A 23856-nucleotide genomic window follows, 5' to 3' on the forward strand; every position below is an offset into this window, starting at 1 on the left:
CTGATGATATGCACTACATGCCTGTACATCGCCTCCTTTGTGTTTTTGCAGCCTCGATCTTCATTAAATGCACGACAAATAAATAAGGATTTATTAACCGATTGCTTGAATGGCATGTTTTCATTGCCAAACCATCAGGCAGCCACAATAACAACATCATATTAAGAAACGCCTCCGTTTTTTCCTGTACTGACAGCAAAAGAGCAAAATTCAGCTTCGCACAGAAGTGCTGCAGAGGGGAGGACCTTACATGTTTGGGATAAATGTTATCCCTGTTGGCTGGCCTGAAGTTCTGCTTGATCCCTCTCTGTTATGTTGCTATTCCCAGCATGCCCTGGGTCTCTGTAAAGTCCAGAAGAACATATTGCTCACACGTCACAAACAAGGCGAGAGCGCTGAAGCCGAGAAGATTGACATGGAAGAAAAATGGGCTAATTTTGGTGACACGTTATAATCTGGCTGTGACTCAGGGTGTAATGGAATTCATTAGGTATTATATTTACCTACAAATACTTAAAGATATTAGAATTAAGAAGTAAAGTATAAGTACTCAGTTTCCCTCTGGGACTAATAAAGTCTCTCTGATTCTGACGTAAGTTGATGTAACTTCCAGGTATTTTACAGGAAGTTTGTCCTGGCTCCGTCGTTATAAGGTCAGGGAGGCATGGCACTTATTTTTGGTAGAGGAGCAGACACCATATCACACTTACTTTGCTAAAATAAAAGGTCAGTTCAATAATAAAACATCCATCATGCATATCAATGCTGTGAATATTAAATAAAGATGTAAAAATTCAAGGTTAATCCATCTATAATATGACCCCCTCCCTGCAAACGTCACCCTATTTACAGATTCAGATGGAAGATTTTGTTTTGTTTTTATGCAAAAATACCAAGAAATGTGCTGAAATGTACTTACAGTGTGATTATTTCTTTGTTTCCTGTCAAATCCTGAATTTTCACCCTGTTGTAAGAGTTCGTAGGTAAATATAATGACATTATAATCTCATGTAATAGAGGGGAATTACTGGCTTAGTCGTGTCGGCCTCATCTTTTGGTGATGGTTTCTGTGATAGCGCTTCGGGTGAGCTTCAGTGGTTTTGTAAAAGTTTATAAGCTGCGGCAGAAAAGCCGCATTTGTTATCGCACCAAACACAAACGGAGTCATAACCGCAGCCCAATATTAACCACAACCGCCTCGCCAGTTTACTCAGCTCTGCTAATTTGAGCGTCAATTAGCAAATATGTCTCTGTCAGCACACGTGCCTTTGCATCGCCGTATGCAAATCAGGTTTCTCTCATTAGTACTGTAAGTAAAGTCTCAGGATCATATCGAGTCACGAGACGCGCGTGAGGACGGATTCCTGTTACGGAGCTCAAAAGGAGACGAATCGCGTGCACGGACACGCGCAAACGTCACCATGGCGATGAAAGATTTTTCACTTTATATGCAATCATAGCTGGACGTGAAAAAAGTTTCTAGCTGAATTCTTTTTTAACTTTATTTATTAGAGGCGCTTTCAGCTTGGCACTATTTAATTAAAGTGATATTTCAAAATCAGGCAGTTTTGGATGTTTTATGGCTGCTGCAGCAGCAAAGAGCACAGCAGCGCCTCGGCTAGATTTAAGTGTTCATTTGCAGGTGATTGTTAGGAAAGCTGAATGTATGTGAGTGCAGCAGGGCAGCTTAAGACTGAAGCAGGAAGTGTTTGCTGACGAAGCCTCTGAATGCTGCTCACTGAAGACTACGTGGTTAGAGACGCTCAGGGGTCGGCGAATAATCCCGTCATTACACTTTTGCTCTTTTCACAACCTGTAAATGTAGTTTCATGTAAATAGTTCATGCAGTTGTGTTAATAAGTGCCACGAATGTGCTTTAGTGAGAGCTCATTATCTTCTTTCATATAACGACCACGTTCCCGTTAGGATCCCACTTCATGCTTCTGTGTATATAAAAAAAGAGCAGGACGCAGTTTTCATCTATTAATTGGTGGGTCATTTTTATTTAATTTGTCCTGATTTCATTTTTCAGTCCAATTAAAAACTGAAGAATTATTTAAGATCAGTTGCAAATGATGAACGCCTCCCTCGCTCACCGCCGTCCCTGTCGCTCCATCTCTGACACCTTTCCTTCTCTTTGCAGTAAACTTTGTTGGCTTTCGCTCGCATCCTTTTCCCTGTGAATTCAACCAAAACTTCATTTCTTCAGCTTCGAAGGCTGAATTTGAGTTTTATAATCATTATAAAAGTAGGCGACCGGCCTCCTGTGTGTGTGGTAACACAACACCGTGTGCATCACATGGGTGAGCCCCCCGCTGCCGGGGAATGCGGTGCAGATCGTGTCAGAGGCAGGCAGTTTGGCGGCACGCTTCAGGCTTGGTTTTCATTAGAAAACTATTTGCTCAGAGAAGCCGTGTCACTGTGTTTGATGCAGCTCTGCTCATCAGCTTCTTGGCTTCAGAATAGAGGGAGAAAAAGCAAGAGGGGGACCGAGACGGAGGCAGAAAGCGTAGGACGAATTAACAGCGAGAATGTTGATCAAAGGAGGGAAAGAAAGAGGAGCGACGGGCTGGATGGACGGGTGTAACTGAAGAGAAAAGAAAACAGTGAAGTCGAGACACGAGCGGCAAAAGGGCAGAAGGTGAAGGGACACATGGGGGTCAGAGGGAAGAAGACAGAAAGGGAGGGGAGATGACAAATGAAGTGAGAGCAAGGGAGGAAGGGAAATGACTTAGCAGTAGCAGCGAAGCCGACCCGACATCACAGGAAGCAGAGCGGCTGCCCCGCCGTCGTGTAAAATGAGACAGAAAACACAATATTGGTTTAAAGAGCGACGGTGAGAGCAAAGAGCGGCAACGTCAGAAAGTAGAAGTACAATAAAAACAAGCATTTTGGCGAGACAGGCGTGTTTGTATGTTAACATCAGTTTCTTGTGTTTCAGTGGCAGATGAGAACAATGTTGGATCCCTGGCCGGAAGCAATGCAGGTGAGCCAAACTCCCAAACACTCCTGTATGATCCGTGTCGCACACACATGCAACACATTTCAGAAACAGTAAATTAGCCACAATAAATGAGAAACTGCGGTGTACACAGCAAACATATACATGCTGGACACTTTGAAGGTTTTTCTGGAGACAAATGGAAACAAAATTTGATAAAAAACCAAGAAAGAAGAGCAAGGCCTCACCTCACAGACGAGACCGATATAAGGGAGGAAGCAGTCATGTAATAGGAAAGCTGAAGTGCGGGCGGGCAGAGATGCACGATGCTTCAAAAGCTTTCACCACAGCAGCCGACGAGCGTGTTTTTAAAAGTTTTCATCGGAAACTTTTCTCTTTCTCTTGCCTTGAAGTCTCCAGCATTACGTTTGCAGCCTCTTCAGCATTAAGAGCACTCGTCGTTGCACTCTGAGTCTGCCTTTATCCTCCTCACTCAGTCCAGCACTTCTCCCACTTCATACGTGCTGGTACAGACTTTTATTTGTTAGCTCCATAACAATAAGCATGAGAGACAAGTTATGGAAACAGAGATTTAACAGTAATTTTATTAGATTTGGACCATAATGAGATAAAGATGCCGTGTCTGTTCCTCTTTCCATCATTCCGGTAAAATGATGAGGAAAACACACTTTTCCCTTCGGTTTCTCATCTTTGGTTTGGAGCTGAGCGAGTGCCGGATCCAGAAAATGTGAGTAAGCAGACGAGGAAAGAGGGCGTGATGAGGACTGAACGTAAAAATGCAAAGGTGTGGACAAAAGTCCCAAACAAAGCTCTGTCAGCTTAAATCAACAGTGTTGATGATTGTGGACTGTTACCAGGGGGGAAGACTCGAGTGTTAATAATAGTGTTTATATTCTGGTACTCGCTGACTACGACTGACAGATTGTAATTCAGGATTAAACTGTGGCCAGATTTACTTGTTTGTGCTCGGTCAGTCTGTATTTTCTTCGCTCTGCTGCACTGCCGGCTGCTGCCAGTTTTGAAGGTCCTGCAGGATAATAATAATAACAATAGTGATGATAATGCGTGCTCTGTCCGGTAACTCAGGGATGTTTTCTTTACTGGACTCCTGGATATCTGACATGTCGTATACCTCACCTCATGGTTTCAGGCCTGTTGAATGTCCAGTAAAGACACTTTATCTGGTTGGTTTCCAGATTATTTTCCCAAGGCCCGTTACACATTCCCCGTACCTGTTTCCTGTCAGCGTGTTTATAAGGCTGCACAGCCCAGAGAGCTGTTAAAGAGAGTGTGTGCCTGGCAAGCGCGACAGCCCACTTTCCTCTTCTTTAATCCAGTTTATAACTGAAATGCTTCCAGCAGCTCCACGATAGGCTGTCAGGACAGCTGCACGGACTTCGGAGGAGGGAGAGCGTGGAGTGGGATGGGGTGGGGTCCTGGGAAATGAGCAGTTTAAAGACAATGACTTCTGGGAATGTTGTTTACACTTCCAGCGATGGTCTTTCCCTCCACAAAGCCAAAGAAATCTCCGGACAACGACATCACACGTTCACCCACACACACGCGTGAAAGCTGTCGCCGTCATGGTGACAGTATTGTAATGGAAAGTCCCCATCATCCTGTGGAAAATGTGAACTTCATGTTATATTATAGCTCTGCTGAATTTGAGAGGCAAAGCGATGGAAATAGGCGACCGCGTTACAGACCGTGCGTGTGCATGTATGGAAACTTTCCCTTTAAAAGTGAGTGCGTGCACGTCTTTGTGGCTAAATGAAAATCCCACGTGTGGAGGCTGCAGATGAGCGAACGGTCTTCAGGAAAATTTTCAGAAATTCTTGCGATAAATAAACACAGAAAAGCCCCGCTTTCACATTCTGACAAATCGTGTCGGGGTTTGTGGTCAGACGTGTTTGACGTCTTTGTGGCGGCATTGAGAAATAGGAGCTCCGTCATTCTGGTAATGAATCAAACGAGCTGTGGAAGAGGAAACGCCGACAGAAGAGATGCTCCCAAGTAAACTCCACGAAGATTACTCGAGTCATTATTGGCTGCACTTGCATAATCAGAGCACATTAGCTCGTATGGTTCAGTAGTGCAGACTCATCCTTTAACCGCTGTGAGAAGGACGACGGAGTCAAACACACAAACTGCTGACAGGACGTAAGCGGCTGCAGCTGTGCTCCTTTCGCTGTGCCGAGCCTCGGGTGATGAAGGCGGCCTCGAGCTGTGTTTGTGAGCCTGCGTGCAACAGTGCACGAGAGCTGTTTCCATGTGAAAGTCAATTGTGGGGAATAAACAAGCTCCAGAATCGAGAACATTTCCATCCACGCGCACAAACGCCCTCAGTTGTTTCTCGAATATGCGCGAGTCCTTAATACAGATGCTTCCTTAAGAAGTGGGAAAGAAAAGGTCTCGTGTGTTTATACTCACTCGTGTGAGGGTTTTTTCCGCCTGCAGCAAACATGTCTTAAACTGCCAAATTTCTTGTATGCCTTTGTTGCAGTTTTATGTCTTTGTATTGCCGAGTTTTGCTTCCTCCACCCACCAGCAGCCCTCGCTCACTCACTTTCTTGCCAACGCCATTCAGGCTTAGAGGCTGGCAAACAGGCAGAGGAGCTTAGGACGGACAGCATCTCTCTGAAAGTGTGTGTGTGTCGGGGGCCAGAGTGATGCTGAGGGACCCCGGTGCAGTCCATTGTCTGAATCGCTCCCCGGTGAAACTTTGACTTTGACAGCAGTCGCACGCTGACAACACTTTGCCAATTTGCGTCTTCAGAGAGCCGCATCTCTCTGGATCCCCTTCTGTCTCCTTTGTCTCTTCCTTCCTCTCTTCCTTCCTTTGTTTCCAGTCTCTCTGGCTCTCCCAGACTTTGCTTTGGATTTAACCTGAAAGCCACCTTGTTAGGCTGATGTGGATTGATGGATTAATTTGTCGCAGGGAGAGCAGCTCAATTTGTGTCTCGTGTCAGCGTGGCTGCGTGCACGCGTGCAGATCGCGCTCGATGCCGCCTCGCATTAGCTCCTACCGGCTGTTATTAGAAGCAGTGACTGCTTTTCCATCATTCTGTGTTTTAACTCTCTTTGTGTGCACTCTTGGCTCTGCGCCCGTATACCTAATGACCTTTGACCCCTCTCCGTCTCCCCCAGTAAGCCAATAAAGGTAAGCAGTAATCGGGAGATGGTCAGAGCTGTCGCTTCTCGCTGGTTTGGCCATTCGTCCTTTCCAGGCTTTACAGGATGATAGCTGACGTGTGCTGCGCTGATGTTGTATGATGCATGAGACGCTGCACGTCGAGGTGGAGGCCAATGTTTAAGATTTCCATCTTTTAGCAAACCGAAGCGAGAATCTATGAGCCTCCACAGCTCGTGCATTAATGAGTGAAAAATAGATTCTCTTCTCCAAACAGCTCGTGCACATGGATCTCAGATGAAGGAGTCATTATCCTGCAGAAACGACACATTAGCTCTTGTTGGCAGCGAGGCCGGCGACCATCTGGTTTTTGGGGCGGCGCTCGTGGAAGTCCTCCGTGCTGCATATTTGCATTATCGTTTCTTTCGGTCAATTATTACAGCGTCGCCTTTCAGTCCAGCTGCATCTGCGTTAAGCTCTGTGGGAATCTGAAATAAATACTGAGACGTGAGATTGACGATGATGTCACGTGTTTGTACGGCTTATGATGCCCGTTCAATTATTACGGGCCCTGCGGGATCGGAAAACCTCATTTCGTCGGCCGGGATCTGTGAACTGCTCTGCACACATGTAATAAACAGGAAACGGTTGCTTACACAAACCAGACTGTTTCACACACACACTCTTAGAGATGCTTCGTGTAGCCTGCACACCTCACCCTTTAGATCATTTTATTTTGAGGAGGAATTTTTAATTAAGCGTGTGTGTCTTCTCTAACGCGCATGCCGGGGCCGGGTGGTATTTGTGCTGTGATGTAATGCTTTTCTCCCCCCGATGGGACAGTGGGAGAAGCTGGATATTGTCTTTTTCCATGGAAAAGTGGAGCACGGAAATGGAGCTGCATTTCCTTATTGGAGCGTCCAAAGAGTGCTTGGGTTCATCAGAAGTTGGGGCTGTTGTTGGGTCTGCTGGCTTTGTTGCCGCTGCCTGCTGCTAAGCTGCTCCTTAGTGTAATTTTGACTTTGAAAGTAGCCCACTGCCTTCCTGCCAACAAAATAGCCTTGGGATAGCTTGGCATTCTCTGTCTTTGTGCTCTGTTTTTAATTTTTTATTTATATATTTTTTGTTTTTCCTCTCTCTCTCCCGTTGTCACTTCCATCCTTCCTTTTTCATTCCCAGGCCTGCTGTCTTTGTTTCTTTCTTCTTTTCTCCTCTGTTTTTCTCTGCCAACCCCCACCTTCCTCCTCCTCCTCTGCCTCCAACCATTTTGATATTCTTGTCTTACTTGTGATCCCCCCCCACACACACCCCTCGCTCTCTCTCACTCTCTAAAAGCAGCTTAATTCTATCATCTTACAGTTGGACAGCAGTAATTACATTTATGACACAAATCCTGCTACTCAAAGCAAAAAATGTTTGTGAGAGCTTGTGTGTGTGTTAGCTATATATCCTTATAAGTGATTGTGTGTGTGTGTGTGTGTGTGTGTGTGTGTGTGTGTGTGTGTGTGTGTGTGTGTGTGTGTGTGTGTGTTCCCTGATTACCCAGCCAAACACCACAAAGCTATTTATAAAACTTCAGCTCATCCAACTACCGAGTGTTTTGCAAACAGTTTTTGGACTCGGAGGTCAGCCTGTGTTTTATTAGCTTCCTTGTTCCTGTTTTGCTTTTTGAATTCTAGCAAATAACACATGCTTTATCATATATATGCAGTTAAGTCCATACGTATTAGGACAGCAGCAGCATTTTTGTAGTCTTGTCTCTGTCCAGTCATTTCAGGATGTTTTCTCGTTGTTTCATTGTTTAAACACAGACGTGATCTGGAGCTGATCTGGTTGCTGGAACTTTCAGGATGAGGTCCAAAGAGGTGTTGATGCAAATGAACGAGGCCACCATCAACCTGAAAAAACACAATAAAAAAGTGGAAAAGTCAACAATCTGCTACATTCTTAAACATCACCATCAAGTTTAATTGATCTAAATTTAATTCAGTTTTATTTACACGGCGCCAAATCACAACAACAGTCGCCTCAAGGTGCTTTATATTGGAAGGTAGACCCTACAATTATACATACAGAGAAAAACCCAACAATCATACGACCCCCTACGAGCAAGCACTTTGGCGACAGTGGGAAGGAAGCCTAATCTTAAAAGTAGAGATAGTGTCTGTCTCCTGAATCCAAACTGGAAGCTGGTTCCACAGAAGAGGGGCCTGAAAACTGAAGGCTCTGCCTCCCATTCTACTTTTAAATACTCTAGGAACAACAAGTAGGCCTGCAGAGCGAGAGCGAAGTGCTCTAATAGGGTGATATGGTACTACAAGGTCATTAAGATAAGATGGGGCCTGATTATTTAAGACCTTGTATGTGAGGAGCAGGATTTTGAATTCTGGATTTAACAGGAAGCCAAAACAGGAGAAATCTGCTCTCTTTCTAGTCCCTGTCAGGACTCTTGCTGCAGCATTTTGGATGAACTGAAGGCTTTTCAGGGAGTTTTTAGGACTTCCTGATAATAATGAATTACAGTCGTCCAGCCTGGAAGTAATAAAAGCATGAACTAGTTTTTCAGCGTCACTCTGAGACAGGATATTTCTAACTTTAGAGATGACTATAACATCTAGTTCTTTTACTGCATCTACTTAAAGTTATCAGGTGAAAGTGGTGCATGGGGGGTTTCTTCTATCACGCAGCAGCTCAACAACTGAAAACTTGTATTTAAAATGATTTTGTTTGTTTGTTTTTCTTTGTTTAAAGGCAGAGTACACGTAGCTTCAGCCCGTTAGCCGCAGCACACGGTCCTGTTGAGCTTCTGGAAGTCATAAACTATGTAATCATACTGTCAAAACAAATACAGATGCTTCTGTCGCAGCGTTACAGTTACACAGCTAACACCCTGTCATACTCCACGGCATATATGAAAATGCAAATCAAGAAAAATGAGTCACCCGATGTAAATAAGATTTGGGAGTTCAGCAGGGACTAATGAGCTGAGACGGTAAATCATGTGCTAAATGCTAACAGCACATAAAACTTTTCATAGTTTCGGTGTCGTAACAAAAGGTTGTTGGACCACAGCTGGAAGGGAACTGGTCTGTCTGCAGAGTAGACACTGACTGGGTTATATTTGCTTTTCTTAAACTGGTTCTAGTGGTTTTTTGTAGGTTTGGCTTTGATGTTCGCAAGGAAAAGGATGTTTTGCTGATGGCTCACGTAAATCTAGTGTTTCTCATTAAAAAAGTAAACCTGAAAGAATTTAATTTGAGTTTCAGTCTCAGTTTTATGACTTTTGTTGGAACATTATTGTTTAATTGTTTCATCGGTTCAGCTGTTCGGCTGTCGCTCCTGGGTTGATCCAGTCTGGAGTAATCACCTGGCGCTGTGGTGATTCAGTGTGCCTCTGAATGTCATGTGGGCAGTGTTTATGGATGTGAGTCTGACATGTTGTGGCCTTTGCCCGTCTCCTCTCTGAGCGGACCACTTACATTATGCATGTGCACACGTTCATTGTGAGTTATTACTCGTTGTGTGTTTGTGTGCGTTTGGTTAATGGTTGTTTAAATAGATGTGGAAGTCGCCTCCTCAGTCCTCGGTCATCTCCTGTGCAGTGAGCACGCGCGTGTGCACGCACGCACAAACAGCAGCAGCGTGTATAGGGAATCATTAGCTAAAGTGATGCAAGTTTAGCTATCATGAATCACAGTGGCATCATATTGACAGGCCACGGCCAGCAAGGAATCCGGAGTGAGTGTGTGTGTGTGTGTGTGTGTGTGTGTGTGTGTGTGTGTGTGTGTGTGTGTGTGTGTGTGTGTGTGTGTGTGTGTGTGTGTGTGTGTGCGCATGTAAGGATTACCAGTATTTTGAGCTGGCAGCTAGCCCAGCCTTCCTCCCTTCTTCCTCATTTTTCTCTGTCCTCCTCTCTGCCACCGGGGTTTCCCATGATGATATCCTCTGGAGGAAACTTAATTTGCTCCCTCCCAGTCATCTTTCCTCCTCCCCATCTTGTGTCTTCTCTGTTTTAGGTGGCACAGAGTGACACTTGCATTACCTCTTCTCCCTCTTTTGTTTAATAAACAGCAATCCTCTGAAGTGGTGGAGACATCACAGCGGGGCCCGAGGCTGAACCCGGTCCGGATGCTTTTAACTTGGGTTTGTGCAGCACATAGCAGCAGTTGCTAGGTTGCCTGCAAAACGCCAAGAGTGCAAGCTTTGCTGTTTCTCCAAATGTAGACTTTGTGTGCTTGAAACGTGAGGCTCTAACACACATCTGATGTCTCTCTCCCTCCTATGAATACTTGTCTTCTCATCCATCGTTCTCCTCTTCATCATGCTTCCTGCTAGATCCCTCCCTCCCTCAGTAATATCTCTCACAGCATACTCGTGATGATGGATGGAGATCTCGGGACGGTGAAGCAGACTTCCCATCCATCACAGACTCAACAACAGGATAGTTAACTGCATCGCTTTTTTATTGGCACTTCTCTCTGGAGTTCAGCCGTAGCCTGGCGGGTCTGGCTTTGGTCCTCGTGTCTCCTTCAGGGTTTTAATCTGATCACGGAAAGGTGCAGCAGCGATAAAGCTTTTTTCGATCGCCACACCTGGGCAAAGGTGTCTCTTTCCTACCGTATATGTGCAGGTCTTCTGTGGCACTGAAACCAGGAGCAGAGCGACAGTATCTACATCGCGGACGTGCAGTGAAATTCTTCAGATTTGGCACCAAAGTTTAAAGATGATCTAATCAGAATTTGCCGATCAAAATTGAACATGTTTTTGGTCAGAAATTAAGATGTTTATTATCAGAAATTCTTCAGAGATGCTTTCTGACCCTTTGAACTTAATGCAGTAAAGCAAAGGGAGATGTGATACTTCAAACTAATCTAAGCTGTCTACTGCGGTTTCATATTCAAAACCACTGTGTGCTGCCAAGCCTGTAGCTTTCTGTGCTGTCAGTCTCACCTTCAATGATCAAATGCAACCTGACTGACTGTCAGGAGGAGACACCTGCAACATGCTAATATTAGTTCCTTTTCCCCCCACAGCATCATCAAGCCCCGTGGAGCTCGGCCCCACCCTGGGCCTGAAGAAGTCCAGTTCCCTGGAGAGCCTCCAGACGGCCATGTTGGAGGTCAACAGAAAGAACGAACTCCTCCCGTTCCACCGCCCTCGCCCAAATATGGTGAGGGGAAGAGGCTGCAACGAGAGCTTCAGAGCAGCTATCGATAAATCCTACGACGGGCCGGCTGAAGATGATGACGGTAAGCGGGAGAGAGAGACGCGTGTCTGCGATAGGCTGACGATGCATTGTCATTCATTTGTCTACACATCACATGTTGCTGCGTTAGAATGTCAGATTTGTATCTGCAGCTCGGTCCGATTGGTGACATTTATCTTCACCACGTTCACGGGGAGTTTTCTAACACAGTGATTGATGCCCGCTCAACTTACCGCCGTGCGCTAGGTGTTCCCCAATTACACTTTCTCAAGTAAAGTGTGACAGGGGCTTTGCAACAAGCACCTTATGCCTCCAAATATCAGCACATATTCAACTCCCAGCTGTGTTATTAGCAGCCAAGTCTTATCAGTCACCACCAGAGTAATGAGTCGGCTTGTTTCAGATCACTACACTCACACAGGATAGGACTAATAGGGCATTTCAACACACACACACACACGCCGCGGCCACATCTGTCACTATCCTTCTAAATATTCAACACTTTCAGAGCTGCAGTTAATCGACAGAGAGCACTGAATCTGTCTTTCGTTTCTCTGCTGTGTGCTTCTCTTTGTCTGTTGTCGTCACTTTTTGCTTGGGTTTAAATCATGTAAATGCTTATCGAGCGCTGCCTGTGAGAGGTGAGTTTGCACTCTTTAGCCTGGACCTGCGTTTGTTAGAAAGGCAAACACTGGTAATATTTTGACAGTCCAAACGAAGCAGTTAATGTGCAGCAGATGCATTGTGTGGGTTCCTGAGCTGAGTCCAGCTAATACCACAGGAGAACAGCGTGTCACAGTTTCGAATCTATTCACTTGTGATGAGTCAGTGCCTTTGAGGCCGTTCTTCAGCTGGGATGGATTACTCTCAATACTTTTTCTTATTTCTGTTTAATTTGGATCATTTCTTTATTTCTTTGGCGCAGAAAAGATGAAAAAATCCCGACTTTATGCTGACATGTGACGAGTCTCTGGCATCGACCTGCTTTGAAGCAAATATTCTGATTGTTGCTTCAACCTGTTGTTGTGATATTTGCACATTTTCTGAAACACTAAAATTCTGTGAACAAGCCTCACAGGAAAAATAAAAACCCACATATGTGCACAATTATCACAGCAACAAAAACTCTAGTGAGATCATGTCTGCTGCCATTGTGGAGCATGATGCTGTGGGTCTGCAGCAACACAAACACACACACACACACACACACACACACACACACACACACACACACACACACACACACACACACATTTCCATCCTCCCGGAAGACGGTCTTTGTAATTAATGCTGAAGTGAATACCCAAATAAAATTAAGCCCCATTTGAAGTCATAAATTTAGTTTGGTTAGCTTATGAAATCTGACAAGGAGTCTATAATTTCTGCATGTTTGTGTGTTTGTGTGTTTGTGTTGCGTCTCAGACCTCCAGTCTGTCAAAGAACCAATGAGGCGTCACGGTTTACTCTGTGAAGAGCAAATCAACTCTCTGTAAAGCTGATAAGTGCACTGTGGAGAAAAATGTAAACTCTGTCTGACACTTTGCACGAGTCGTTTTTATTTGTGCACATTGTTGCTTAATGCGTTTGTTTTTTTTGGCCTTGACCCTCTTTGTGACGTGCTGTGTGAGCACCAGGCTCAAACTTGTAGGTGAACGTGCAAGAAAACGACCGTGCAAACAGTTTGTACTCACACAGCGGCATCGGCTAAACGTGGAAAAGTCACCAGCATCACTGACTGACTGGTCGGGTCACACCCCCAGAACAGTGCGTTGTTTTTTTGTGTAGTTTATTATCAATAAACAACATTTCACAGACATCACCTGCAGTCATCGTACTTAAAGCTGCCTTTGGTGGTCTCTCCTGCACAGCAATCCTTCAGGTCAGGTTGATGATTCAGATGTTTATGTTTTATTGAATTAAATCCAAAGTAGTTGTTTTTGCTACTTTGTTTCATCCTCCTTATATCGTTCTTCTCTTTTTCCCCTCCAGATGATGGTACCGAGCCCAGTTCAGGTCGGGACACGCCTGCGAGTAGTTCCTCTCGGCAGGGAGTTGGTGACCAGGCTGAAGAAAAAGGCAAAAAAGAGAAGAAAAAGAAGGCAAAAACAAAGAAGAAAGAAAAGAGCAAGGTGAAGGGGAAAGAGAAGGAGAAGAAGAAGACCGAGGAGCCCGAGGAGACGGAAAAGAAGAGCAAGAAAATCGGCTTCGGTCTGCTGAGGTGAGGGATTTTAAAACGAGTGCTAGCATTAGCTTCACTTTATTGTGTCTTTGTAATAAAATACAAACTTTGAGCAGAGATGCACCACAGCAGACTAAAGATTCAGTTTAAACAGACGTTATAAAAGCCAGAAACCCTGCTGTCCCCACGGCCGACCCCACGGCCGACCACACGGCACATATCAAAGCTTTGAAATCATTTCTCACAGAGCGGTGATTTCCAAAACCAACATCAAAGCGTTTATTAGACCAACGTATTTGTTTTAACGTGTCACCAGCTTCAGTTTCACATTATTCACACCATCCAGACTTCAGTGGAAACATGGTGGTGCTGGTCTGGCAGTCTGCTCCGCTTTGCTGAGCCTCACTCAGTGAAGTTTAGTGTGTTTGCTGAGACGAGAGTGGAATTTGTGTCTTTCTCATTTGCACTTTTAGATATCAGCGTTTTTTACTGTTTGCTGATCACTTTTTCGTCACCGATAAGCAGTCCTGAACTTTTCTGCTGCTGCTGGATGTTCTCTGTCCTCTCAGAGCCCACGAACCACCAGCTGCACAGGATCAGGTCAGCTTTTGTATCATTGCAAGGAGCAGAGTTCACTAGGCCGTCACCTTTTCTTTGTTTCTTGTCAGAAAACCCGACGTGCATCATCAAATATGTTTACATCCCACCTGCGTTCGTACCGTGTCGGACAAAACATGAACACTGAGCTCTTTTTTTGTGCCTTCGTGAATCGCTGTCACGTGCTGCAGGGCACAAAGACCGCTCTGAGACCGGTGCCCACATTTTCCTTAAGAGGCCTGAAATTTTCACTCAGAACTATTTTGTATGATTAAGACTGCACCTCTCAGCGTGACTATAACATACGTAGCATGAATGAGGCAAAGTGTTTCAATGAACAATTTACTATACTTTCCACCTTCACTGCTGCCTACTATCAGTGTTTTTCCCCACTGTGGTTCTGAAGTGGGATTTCACATGACTATTACACAGATACAGATCTTCAGATAAACAGCAACGTGCAATTTGATCTGCAAAATAGAGCCGCAGCCTTTCAAAATACACTCACAAAAGCAGTCTGTGTGAACTGGGACACAGAAAAGCACATTTTATTTTATCACAATGATTGTATCTCCAAATTGCATGTTATTTAAAGTGTAATATTAGGCAGTTGGACTAATATGCACTAATTTTGTGTAATCGAATAGGTTTAATTCTTTTTCTTTGAAAGTTCTTTCACCTTTCCCCCGATCTCCCTTCAGCCGGCTTTGTTTCTCCCATTCTTGCACCATTTAATCATTAGGAAATAAACCTTTATGATGTGGAGATAGAGCCCGTTTTATTGTGTTAAAATTCTATCTTTGTTATTCAGTGGACTGTGTAAATGGCTAATCTAAGCCTGTTAATAATTATGTCAGATGTTTTTTATTCTTCGCTAAGTGTGACCGAGTGTGAGGATGACTAACGGAGCGCTGTGTCCTGTGTGGTTTACCTTTACAGGAGCTACCTGTCTGCCTCCTCCGTTTATCCTTAGTTGAGCTGAGCTGTGCGTACGTTAATGCCGCCATCCTCCAGCCCTCAAAACACAAAGAGACCTTGTAACACAGAACTAAGTTCCTGATAACTGAGCAGAGATGAGCAGCTCTGAGTTTGATGAAAAGTTGACCTTAATCAGCTTTGCGTGCGTTTTATTGTCAGCTGTGTTTGTCAGTAGTAAAACTGAAGGTCTGTGATTCACTCTGGTATTTCTCTGTTCTCTGGAGGGACTTTGTTGTTGAGTTTTCAGACAAATTAAATATTGCGATATTTGAGGATTGTGAATAAAGCTGCAGTCCAAGATCAGATAACAGGAAGTGTGTGTGCGCAGAAAGTGAGAAAAAGGGTCCTTTTAGAATTCAACTTTATTGTCATTGCACATGCACAGGTACAGGGCAACGAAATGCAGTTTGCATCCATCCAGAAGTGCTTTAGTGATATAGATATATTACAATATATATTAGCAATAGTATAGATATGTGAGTATATTACAGAAATGGGTCTATTATGGTATGTTATAATGTACACGGTATGAAGTATGTTGTGAATATTCTATAACTATAAGTATGTACAGGCTGTAGTGAGTACAAGCTATGTACAGGATATGAACAGGATATAAATATGAAAAACTATACAGAATATGAAATAAATAACTTTACAGAATCTGAGATATACAGCTATACAGAAATGGGAACTATGCAAGTTGTAAACAGTTGTAGGATTAAAGATTATCGAATGTACAGAATGATTATTTACACAGAGCTATACAGTAGTGCAGTTAAGATAAGTGAGGGTGTAGATAGTTTCTACAGAGGCTATATAAAGTGCTAGTGGTTGTGAGTGGTGGTTCAGTCCATGTTATTATTGTGTGTTTGAGGGTACAGTTGTACAGGGTACTTTTCTTTGTGTGTGTGAACTGATCTTCATCATAGCCTGAGCTCGTCTTCAGGAATAGTTCTCCAGGCTTCCTGAAGGACGTTCAGAGCTTTTCTTTCAGCGTTTCTGCCGCTTGTTCAGTTTCCTGTCGAGATGATCCCACGGTAGATTAATAGCGTAGAGGTCCGGGCTGTGGGAAGGCCAATCCGTGACGGTTTTTGTTGTTTGTGTGTTGTTTACTGCACTGGCAGCGTGTTTGGAATCACTGTCATGCTGAAAAATGACGCTGTTTCCAATCACATCCTTTCCAGATGCAAGAATCTAAATCTGATGGTACTTAAAAAAAATCTAAACAGCATTTGTTTGCAGAAATAAATCAATGCTGCTCCCTGTAAGCTGCAGCATTTTATTATATTGTCACAAATATAATTGCTGCAAATGTCTTTGAAATATTTGATCGAAATATTAGTTTTGATGCTATCTTGCCCACTCTTAATGGGAACAAACAATCTGTTTTTGCAACAGGCTGCTAGTAACAAAGTGGCCAACGATCCAGTTTAAGACTGGTTCTCTGTTTCATGCAGAAACAACACAGGTTTCTCCCTCAGGTGCCTTTTCATGCTTGAATGATTCACAGATCAGTGTTAAGTGGCTTAACAAAGAAACACCCAAAAACAACATTCCTCCGAAAATGTTCAGGTACAACGACTGAAACCGATGAAAGCAAAGTAAACTCTGAAAGACCCTCAGAAAGTCTGGAAACTGTAGACCACCTAACAAAGAAAACTAGAGCACAGTGTACCTCGTCTGAAGCAAACGTAAAGAAATGAGGAGAGGATCAAGACTTTTGCACAGCACTGCATGTATCTAGAAGCCTGGTGAATCTTAGCTTTGGACTTGAGATGAAGGATGTTGTTTAAACATGTTATCAAAATAACTGCTGATGTCATTAATGACAAAACGTTTGATCATCATCACTTTTGTCTGAAATCAGCAGTGGAGGTCCAACAACAACAACATACCGACTGGGTCCTAAACTCCATTACTTCAGGTCCCAAAGTCAAACGAACACTGCAGCATCACTGAGAGTTAAAAACTGTCTAAATTCTTTCATCTGTAATAAAATGATCAGCGTTGCTGCTTTACCAGGTGTAACAATTAAGTTTAACATCCAGGCATCCATGAAAACAGAATTTATTAAATTTAACAGAGTTAGAAGTTAGCAGGAAGTTAGCTCGCTAGTTAGCTAAGCATGATATAGCATGTTCTGACTGAGAGATTTCTGGAAAATTCAAACGTACAGCTCTGCTATCACTTCCAACATAAATAAGGACAGAAAACTAAACAGCAGTGACGTTTGTAGGGTTACTGAAGTTGGGCTAGCTGGTATATAATGATGTGCTACGTGATCGCTAGCGACACAGCTATGTTAGCCTAGCATAAACACAGTGAAGCTGGAGGATGAACGCTAACTTTTTTCGATAAAAGTTAACTTGAGGGTTCCTGATGGTTAGAGACAAATGCAATCACATGGCAGGATGCTGTAAACGGACCAAACTTCAGTCAGGAGAACAACTGAGATAATATGAGGTTAGTCATTCATATAAGATAAGATAACCTTTATTTGTCCCACACGTGGGAAATTTGTTTTGTTACAGCAGAAAGTGGACAGTGCAAAGTTACATAGCAAAAATTATAAAACATTATAAGGCGTTTAATGTGCCTCATAATCCAGTGCGCCTTATGGTCCGAAAAATATGGTACATGTACTAGTATTTGATGACTTCATATAAAATACACACTGCAAACAGAGCTAAGTAACGCAGTCATAAATCATGTTTATATAAATAGTTAAACGATGACAGAATGTACCTCCTTCTTCTCTTTCCTTCTGTTGCTGGTTTTTGTGGGCACACCTCCATCACACATCACAGACTGAAGGATGTGGTTTTTCCACCTCTTTCGCTCCATCGCGTTTGTCTTTGTTTTAAGCGCCTCAGAGTTCAGCGACGGTTACAGCGATACCTTCTGCTTGTGTTCATCCACCTCTCTTCCTCTTGTCTGCCACTCTGTTTGATTACGGTTTGGACAGCCTACGCCGCACACCCGAGAACATCTCCAGTTTAATCTAAGCAAGCCTCCTCTCCATCCATCCTTTCATCTAAACCCCGGCTCTCCCATCGCATCTCGCCACAAGTGCTTTAAAACCATATAATACACCCGAGGATATTTTTAGACCTGTCCCCTACACCTCCTCGCTCATCACTGTAAGAAGGTCTTGATTAGATCCCAGTGATAATCTCAACCTTTCTCTCCTTCTCCTCTTCCTTGCCATCTTTTGCAGCGACCACCCCCACCCCCTCTCTCCATTCCCACCCCGCTAATCTTTGCATCATTCCAATTTTTCCCTCTCCGTCTGCTCTCTCCAGCTCCCGCTCTCTATCTGCATTTGATTGCATGTAATGGTGGTAGACTGAGAAGGCAAATTGGTGCTATTCAGTACAGTTCAATCTGGGGCGAGCTGCTGATTTGTCATATTCATCTAAGGGCACCTTTGATTGGCCTAATGGTCTGGAGGAGAGGCAGTATGGGATACTCTGCCTTACTGCAGCTCTCTGGTTGTACAGTAGTAAGTGTGCATGTTTGTTATAGATGGTTCGCACGTTTGAAACTTCAATTCAACCGCTGCGTTACCTCGCTGATCGTGCACTGCCTCTGAAGACGCTTACTTTACTGGATTTTGTGATTTGAATTGTTAAGTTGGATGAAGGGAGGGTTCAGCGTTGCAAGTACCTGCAGTAACGTAATTACTGTATGTCTCATTCTCATCGTTAACCCCGGCGATAACGTCCAACTCTAAATGTTTGCTTCAAATGCCCTTTAAAGTGGACAGCTGGCTCCGTCATCTGAACCGTTGCCACTTGCCAATCAGATATGCCAGTCATCTGCGTGTGTGTGTGTGTGTGTGTGTGTGTGTGTGCGTGCGTGCACCGTGGTAACCGGCCCACCGTCATGAATATTCATGTGCTGATAAAACACGATTGGTCACACAGTCAGATGGTTGTCATATAGTTGGCACATGGTTACTGTGAATCTTCCAGAGAGTGTGTGTGGATGCATTTGTTTTTCTGTAAAGTTGTGCGTCTTTTGTCTTTCTTGCTCAGACCTTTTAGCGTCGTGTTATTGTGCTTTATGTGTACAGAAATATAGTGTGTACACGCAGCCATAACTCTGTGCTCTGCACATAATTTACACGAGTGGAAAGTACGGTTGTTGAGCTGGTCCGTCGTCTGCGTGTGTGCGACCGGCTGTGAAAGAGGAAGGGAGAGAGACAGTCTGTACAAATGAAAATATGGCGATCTATCAGGTGTGACTGGGAGAGGACGAGGTCCACCAGAACAAAATGTAAGCGGGCGCTGCTGCTGTCACTGCATCATATTCATGTGGTTATTGATGTGTGTGTGTGCACGCTGTTCATTTTCAAATTTAAACTATGTTTATTGGAATATCTGATATATAATGGGTCTGCCTATATGAAGCACCACGTGTGTGTGTGCATGTGTGTGTTTGCTGACTATCATTTATAATTATTGAAAAGGTTTCACATGAATGGCACATGTATACTTAAAGAGCTTTGAGCCTTTAGCCCATTTTTTTACCTCTCACTGATACCAGTAATTAGACTTCCCCCATATTGTCCCATTTTTTCCTCGTGGCTCCTCTCCCGCTCTCTGCGCTCTTTCCAGCTGGTCATAATGCTGCATCTCTGTTAGACTTAAAGTGCTCCATCGCTGGGACTATTAGCCCATCTCAACGGTGGGGCCCATTAGGACTGACTAGCTCCATTGTGGGCTGTGTAATGGTTGAGCTTCATGCTAGGCCTATTAGCCTGAGTCTGTGCATACTGTATGCCTGTGTGTTTTTGAATGTGTGTGTGTGGTGCTTAGATGAAAAGGTTGATGGCAGAAAATGGACTTACTTTGATGCTGCAGTCCCCATCATTTGCTGGAGATTTTCTGATTGGTGGAGCTCTGCTGTGTTTGAATTAAGCTGCCTGTAAGAGTTGCTGCTGTACAGTTGCAGCACTTAAATAGGCTGTGAAGAAATGACATGTTGGCAGTTTGATGGAGGCCGTATTTCACTCCCGATCTTAGCACAAGTCCAGCAAATGTCATTTATAAATGTATATTCAGGTTGCTTGAGTCAGGCCAGCTTCTTTCTCAGTTAACCCTCAGCCATCTTCTTCTTCTCTTCTTCTTGTCCTTAGCGGGCGACCAGCGGCGGTGGTCTGCCGCGCAACCAGTACGCTGCTGTAGGTGCCGCAGGTTCTCTTGCTTGACCAACGATTATCTTCCACGCTTTTCGATCTAAGGCGATGGTTCTTGCCTGCTCGAGGTCAAGTCGAAGGGCCTTCAAATCATCCTGGATTTGTCTCATCCATGTCTTCTTTGGTGCATTTCGATGCACCCTCCAATCGGTGGGGCGGGTCAACCAGAGTAGGCCATGGGGGTAGCGGCTCGGGTCCATTCGACAAATGTGGCCAAACCAACAGAGTCGGCGGCGCTGGATTAGGTTGCCGATCGTCAGTTGGCTGCCGCAGCTGGTGAGGATGGTGTCATTCGAATGACGGTCGCGAAGGGAAACGGCGAGAACGCATCTAAGGCAACGCATTTGGAAAACTTCGAGCTTGCTCAGGTCGTGTTTGAGCATTGTCCACGTCTCCGCACCGTAAAGTAGAATGGGCAGGATCAGGGTTCGGTAAAGGTTTGCAAATGGCTCCTAGAGGTTGCTGGCAGTTTCTGCAAAATCTGATGCCAAGTTCAATTCATGCAGACCTAAAAACCAGTCAGTAACCCCTGGTAACCAGTGGTTGTCAGGGAAAATTGCGTATTCCCCATCTTTTTAGTGACTGGTTGTCGGGGGTTACAGATGGTTGAAATTGAACCACCTCATGATTGCTTTGGTTGCTGCAGTTGTCTTTAGACGACTTTTCAATTCATTCAATTCCACATTTAGACTCAGTTGCAACTTTTATTTTGCATTAAACTCGAATGCATGCATCTTAGATTCTTGCATTTTGGCTTGCAGCTTGCACAGGGGCATTGACAACAGTCTTAGTGGCCGCAGGTTTTAATTTGCTTCCAACTGTACATGAAGATAGACGCGTGCAGTAGAAATGAGATTTCAAGGCACTCGAAAATTTTGTGCATGGAAGACGACTCCAAATTCCCCAAGCAGGGGAAAAAACAGGCTTCTGACCAGACGCTGAATTTCATTGTTTCATGATTAGAGAGCACATGCTTGAAGCAGGGGAAGGACTCTGCCAATCAAACGTCTTGACAGGAAGTCATTGGGGTGTCACTGACTGATGTCATGCCTGTCAGTCATCAGAGCGTGTATGTGTATGTGCGTGCGTGCTTGTTATTGTATCGCACTTGTCAATCACCCATTCCCTCATGGATCTATTTTCCAATGATAGGAAAGGAAGGCGTGTCCTAGGAGTGGTAGAGGGAGGGAGGGAGAGAGAAAGGAAAGAATAGATGAAGTGAGAGTCACAGATGTTTGGCCTGATTTTTCTCGGTTGTCAGTGGGTTTATCGGGAAGCGCAGGTGTGTAACAGCCGCCTGAAGACTCGGCACTCCACATCTGTGTGCATGTTAATGTGTGTGGATTGTACATTGTTACGAGTGTTTTTGCTGAATAACATGTTTGCTGGATGTAAAGTCAACATAACGGCTGGTACCGTTTGCTTCCTTCTACTAAAATCTGAATATTGTAACAACTGAGTTCAATCATGAAAAAACAAATTAACCAAATTTTTTTGGAAAGCTGAGTTTAATTTCACTACCCACACCCCGATCAGTGAAGGAGACTAAAAGATCTCTAAAAGCAGCCGCAATCTAAAGAAACAGCTGTGACACAAAGTCACTGACCTCTGTCGGTCTGAAAGGGTTGCAGAGACATTTCTAAGGCTTTGTGACTTCAATGAAACACGGTGAGAGCCGTTATCCACACGTGAAGGAAATCTGGAACCACGGTGAACCTTCTCAGCAGCAACCGGCCCACCAAAATGACTCTGAGAGCTCTTCAGCTACTCATCCAGGAGGTCACATGCCACCAACAACAACATCTAAAGAAGTGCAGGCCTCATTTGGCTCAGTTAAGGAGTTCATGATTCAACAATAAGAAATTCCAAGGAGAGAACCACTGCTGAGAACCACATCTGCCAAAAAACATCTGGATGATTCCCAAGACTGAGGACATAGAGGCTGAACTTTGTGGAAGGTTTGAGTCCTGTTACGTATGGCAGAAAACTGACTGAACATCATAGCAATGGTCAAACATGGTGGTGGTGGCGCGATAGTCTGGGGCTGCTTTGCTGTAACTGGTGTAACTGGTGTGGACTGTAACAGCAAGATAAAAGTCTTCCACCTGCTATCTTTTCTCTCTCGGTGGTTCTGTGTTTACAGTCAGGAAGTCTTCACTGGTCGTTTCTGTTTAAGCAGAAAAATCAAACTAACACACCAGATTTGTGTGAAGAGCTCACACGGAGAAGCAGAAGTTGAAAATCCACGTCTAACATAAACACGCGTATCACTTATATAGAGTAACCACCACCTGTCTTCGACAAATTAAACTAAAAGTAAGACCGAAATGACACCGCAGTCAAGCGCGAACAGTCTTTCTCGCCATCTGCCGTGATGACATGTGCCGTAAAGTTTTTGAAACATCGACGGTGTTGCCACAGTGTTTTACTGTCTGTGTACTCTACCCACTGTGGGCGTCTCTCTTTTTTAATGAAGCTTGGGATTAAAGTGAGACGGGGCCGTTTACTGTAATAAGCAGACCGTAAGTACGCACATATTCCCAAAGATGCAGTTCCCGTCTTGGTCAGACTTTTAGGCTTTTCCCTACACAGACGGGAGCTTTAGGAAAACCGGCTGTAGAGCAAACTTTCTCACATGTAAATGAGGAGCCATACACTTTCCATACAGACTGAGGTGTTACTTCCTGAATATTCATGAGCTATCGTTCTGTTCCCACTAATGACACAACAAGAGGTGATTTATTCGTCCTAACTGGCTGTTAATCAGCTGCTAATCTTACTCTGACATTTCTTGTGAAACAATGTTTCTCAGGCGATATCATCAGAACTTGTACATTTTAAAATCTCATCAGGCTGTGTGTTTAGTTTAGTTTAGTTTAGTTTAGTTTAGTTTAGTTTAGTTTAGTTTAGTTTAGTTTAGTTTAGTTTATTAGGACCCCCATTAGCTCATGCAGTATCAGTAGCTACTCTTCCTCGGGTCTGACGAACTTTTTATGAAAATAAAAAAAAACTTTCATCCATGAAAGACAAAAAAAGGCTCATAAACAACAAAACAACACAATTAAAACCAACAGCTCGATTAATCATACATTAATTGTTACAAATAAACATCTATAGGATTCACAGCAGCTCATTTGCTTTTTAAATGATTAACTCCGTCCCAGGGACCGACGTGCTCGTCACATAAAACGTCCAAAACGTAACAAAAAAAACCAATTCTAGTTGTTGTGATAATTCCTGAGATCAAAAACGGTGGAAGTGAACTCCGTGCCACCGTCATTGCTTTATACTGCATTGGATGAGTTGATGTCAATTCTAGAAAAATAACATTTTGCTATAAAGAATTTCTGCTGCTTTTGCTGTGATGATTTTTCTAATAAAGTTAATTAATCCTGCCTTTTACACTTAACACACTTTAGAACTGAACAACTGTGTGTGTGTGTGTGTGTGTGTGTGTGTGTGTGTGTGTGTGTGTGTGTGTGTGTGTCTGTTTGATTTTACATTTTAAATCCACTTTTACGTGGTTTCAATTCATCAAATAGAAAAATGATCCAAATGTGTTTTTAAGTATCAAATAAATGAAGCGCATGAAGAAGAAAAACTG

At 43.8% G+C, this 23856-nt stretch overlaps 1 protein-coding gene across 4 annotated transcripts in view; it reads left to right on the top strand.

Moving 5' to 3' along the window:
• The window catches only part of LOC308410389 (partitioning defective 3 homolog B-like), a 238090-nt gene that overhangs the window by 121097 nt on the left and 93137 nt on the right, over positions 1–23856 (top strand). For all 4 annotated transcript variants that reach the window (XM_080903688.1, XM_080903689.1, XM_080903690.1 and 1 more), the window contains exons 17-19: positions 2942–2986; positions 11126–11341; positions 13288–13516. In XM_080903688.1, the coding sequence (XP_080759814.1) occupies positions 2942–2986; positions 11126–11341; positions 13288–13516 (490 nt within the window). The remainder of the gene's footprint in view (positions 1–2941; positions 2987–11125; positions 11342–13287; positions 13517–23856) is intronic.

Source organism: Rhamphochromis sp. 'chilingali' (genome assembly GCF_963969265.1).
Source record: "Rhamphochromis sp. 'chilingali' genome assembly, chromosome: 14".
NCBI lineage: Eukaryota > Metazoa > Chordata > Actinopteri > Cichliformes > Cichlidae > Rhamphochromis > Rhamphochromis sp. 'chilingali'.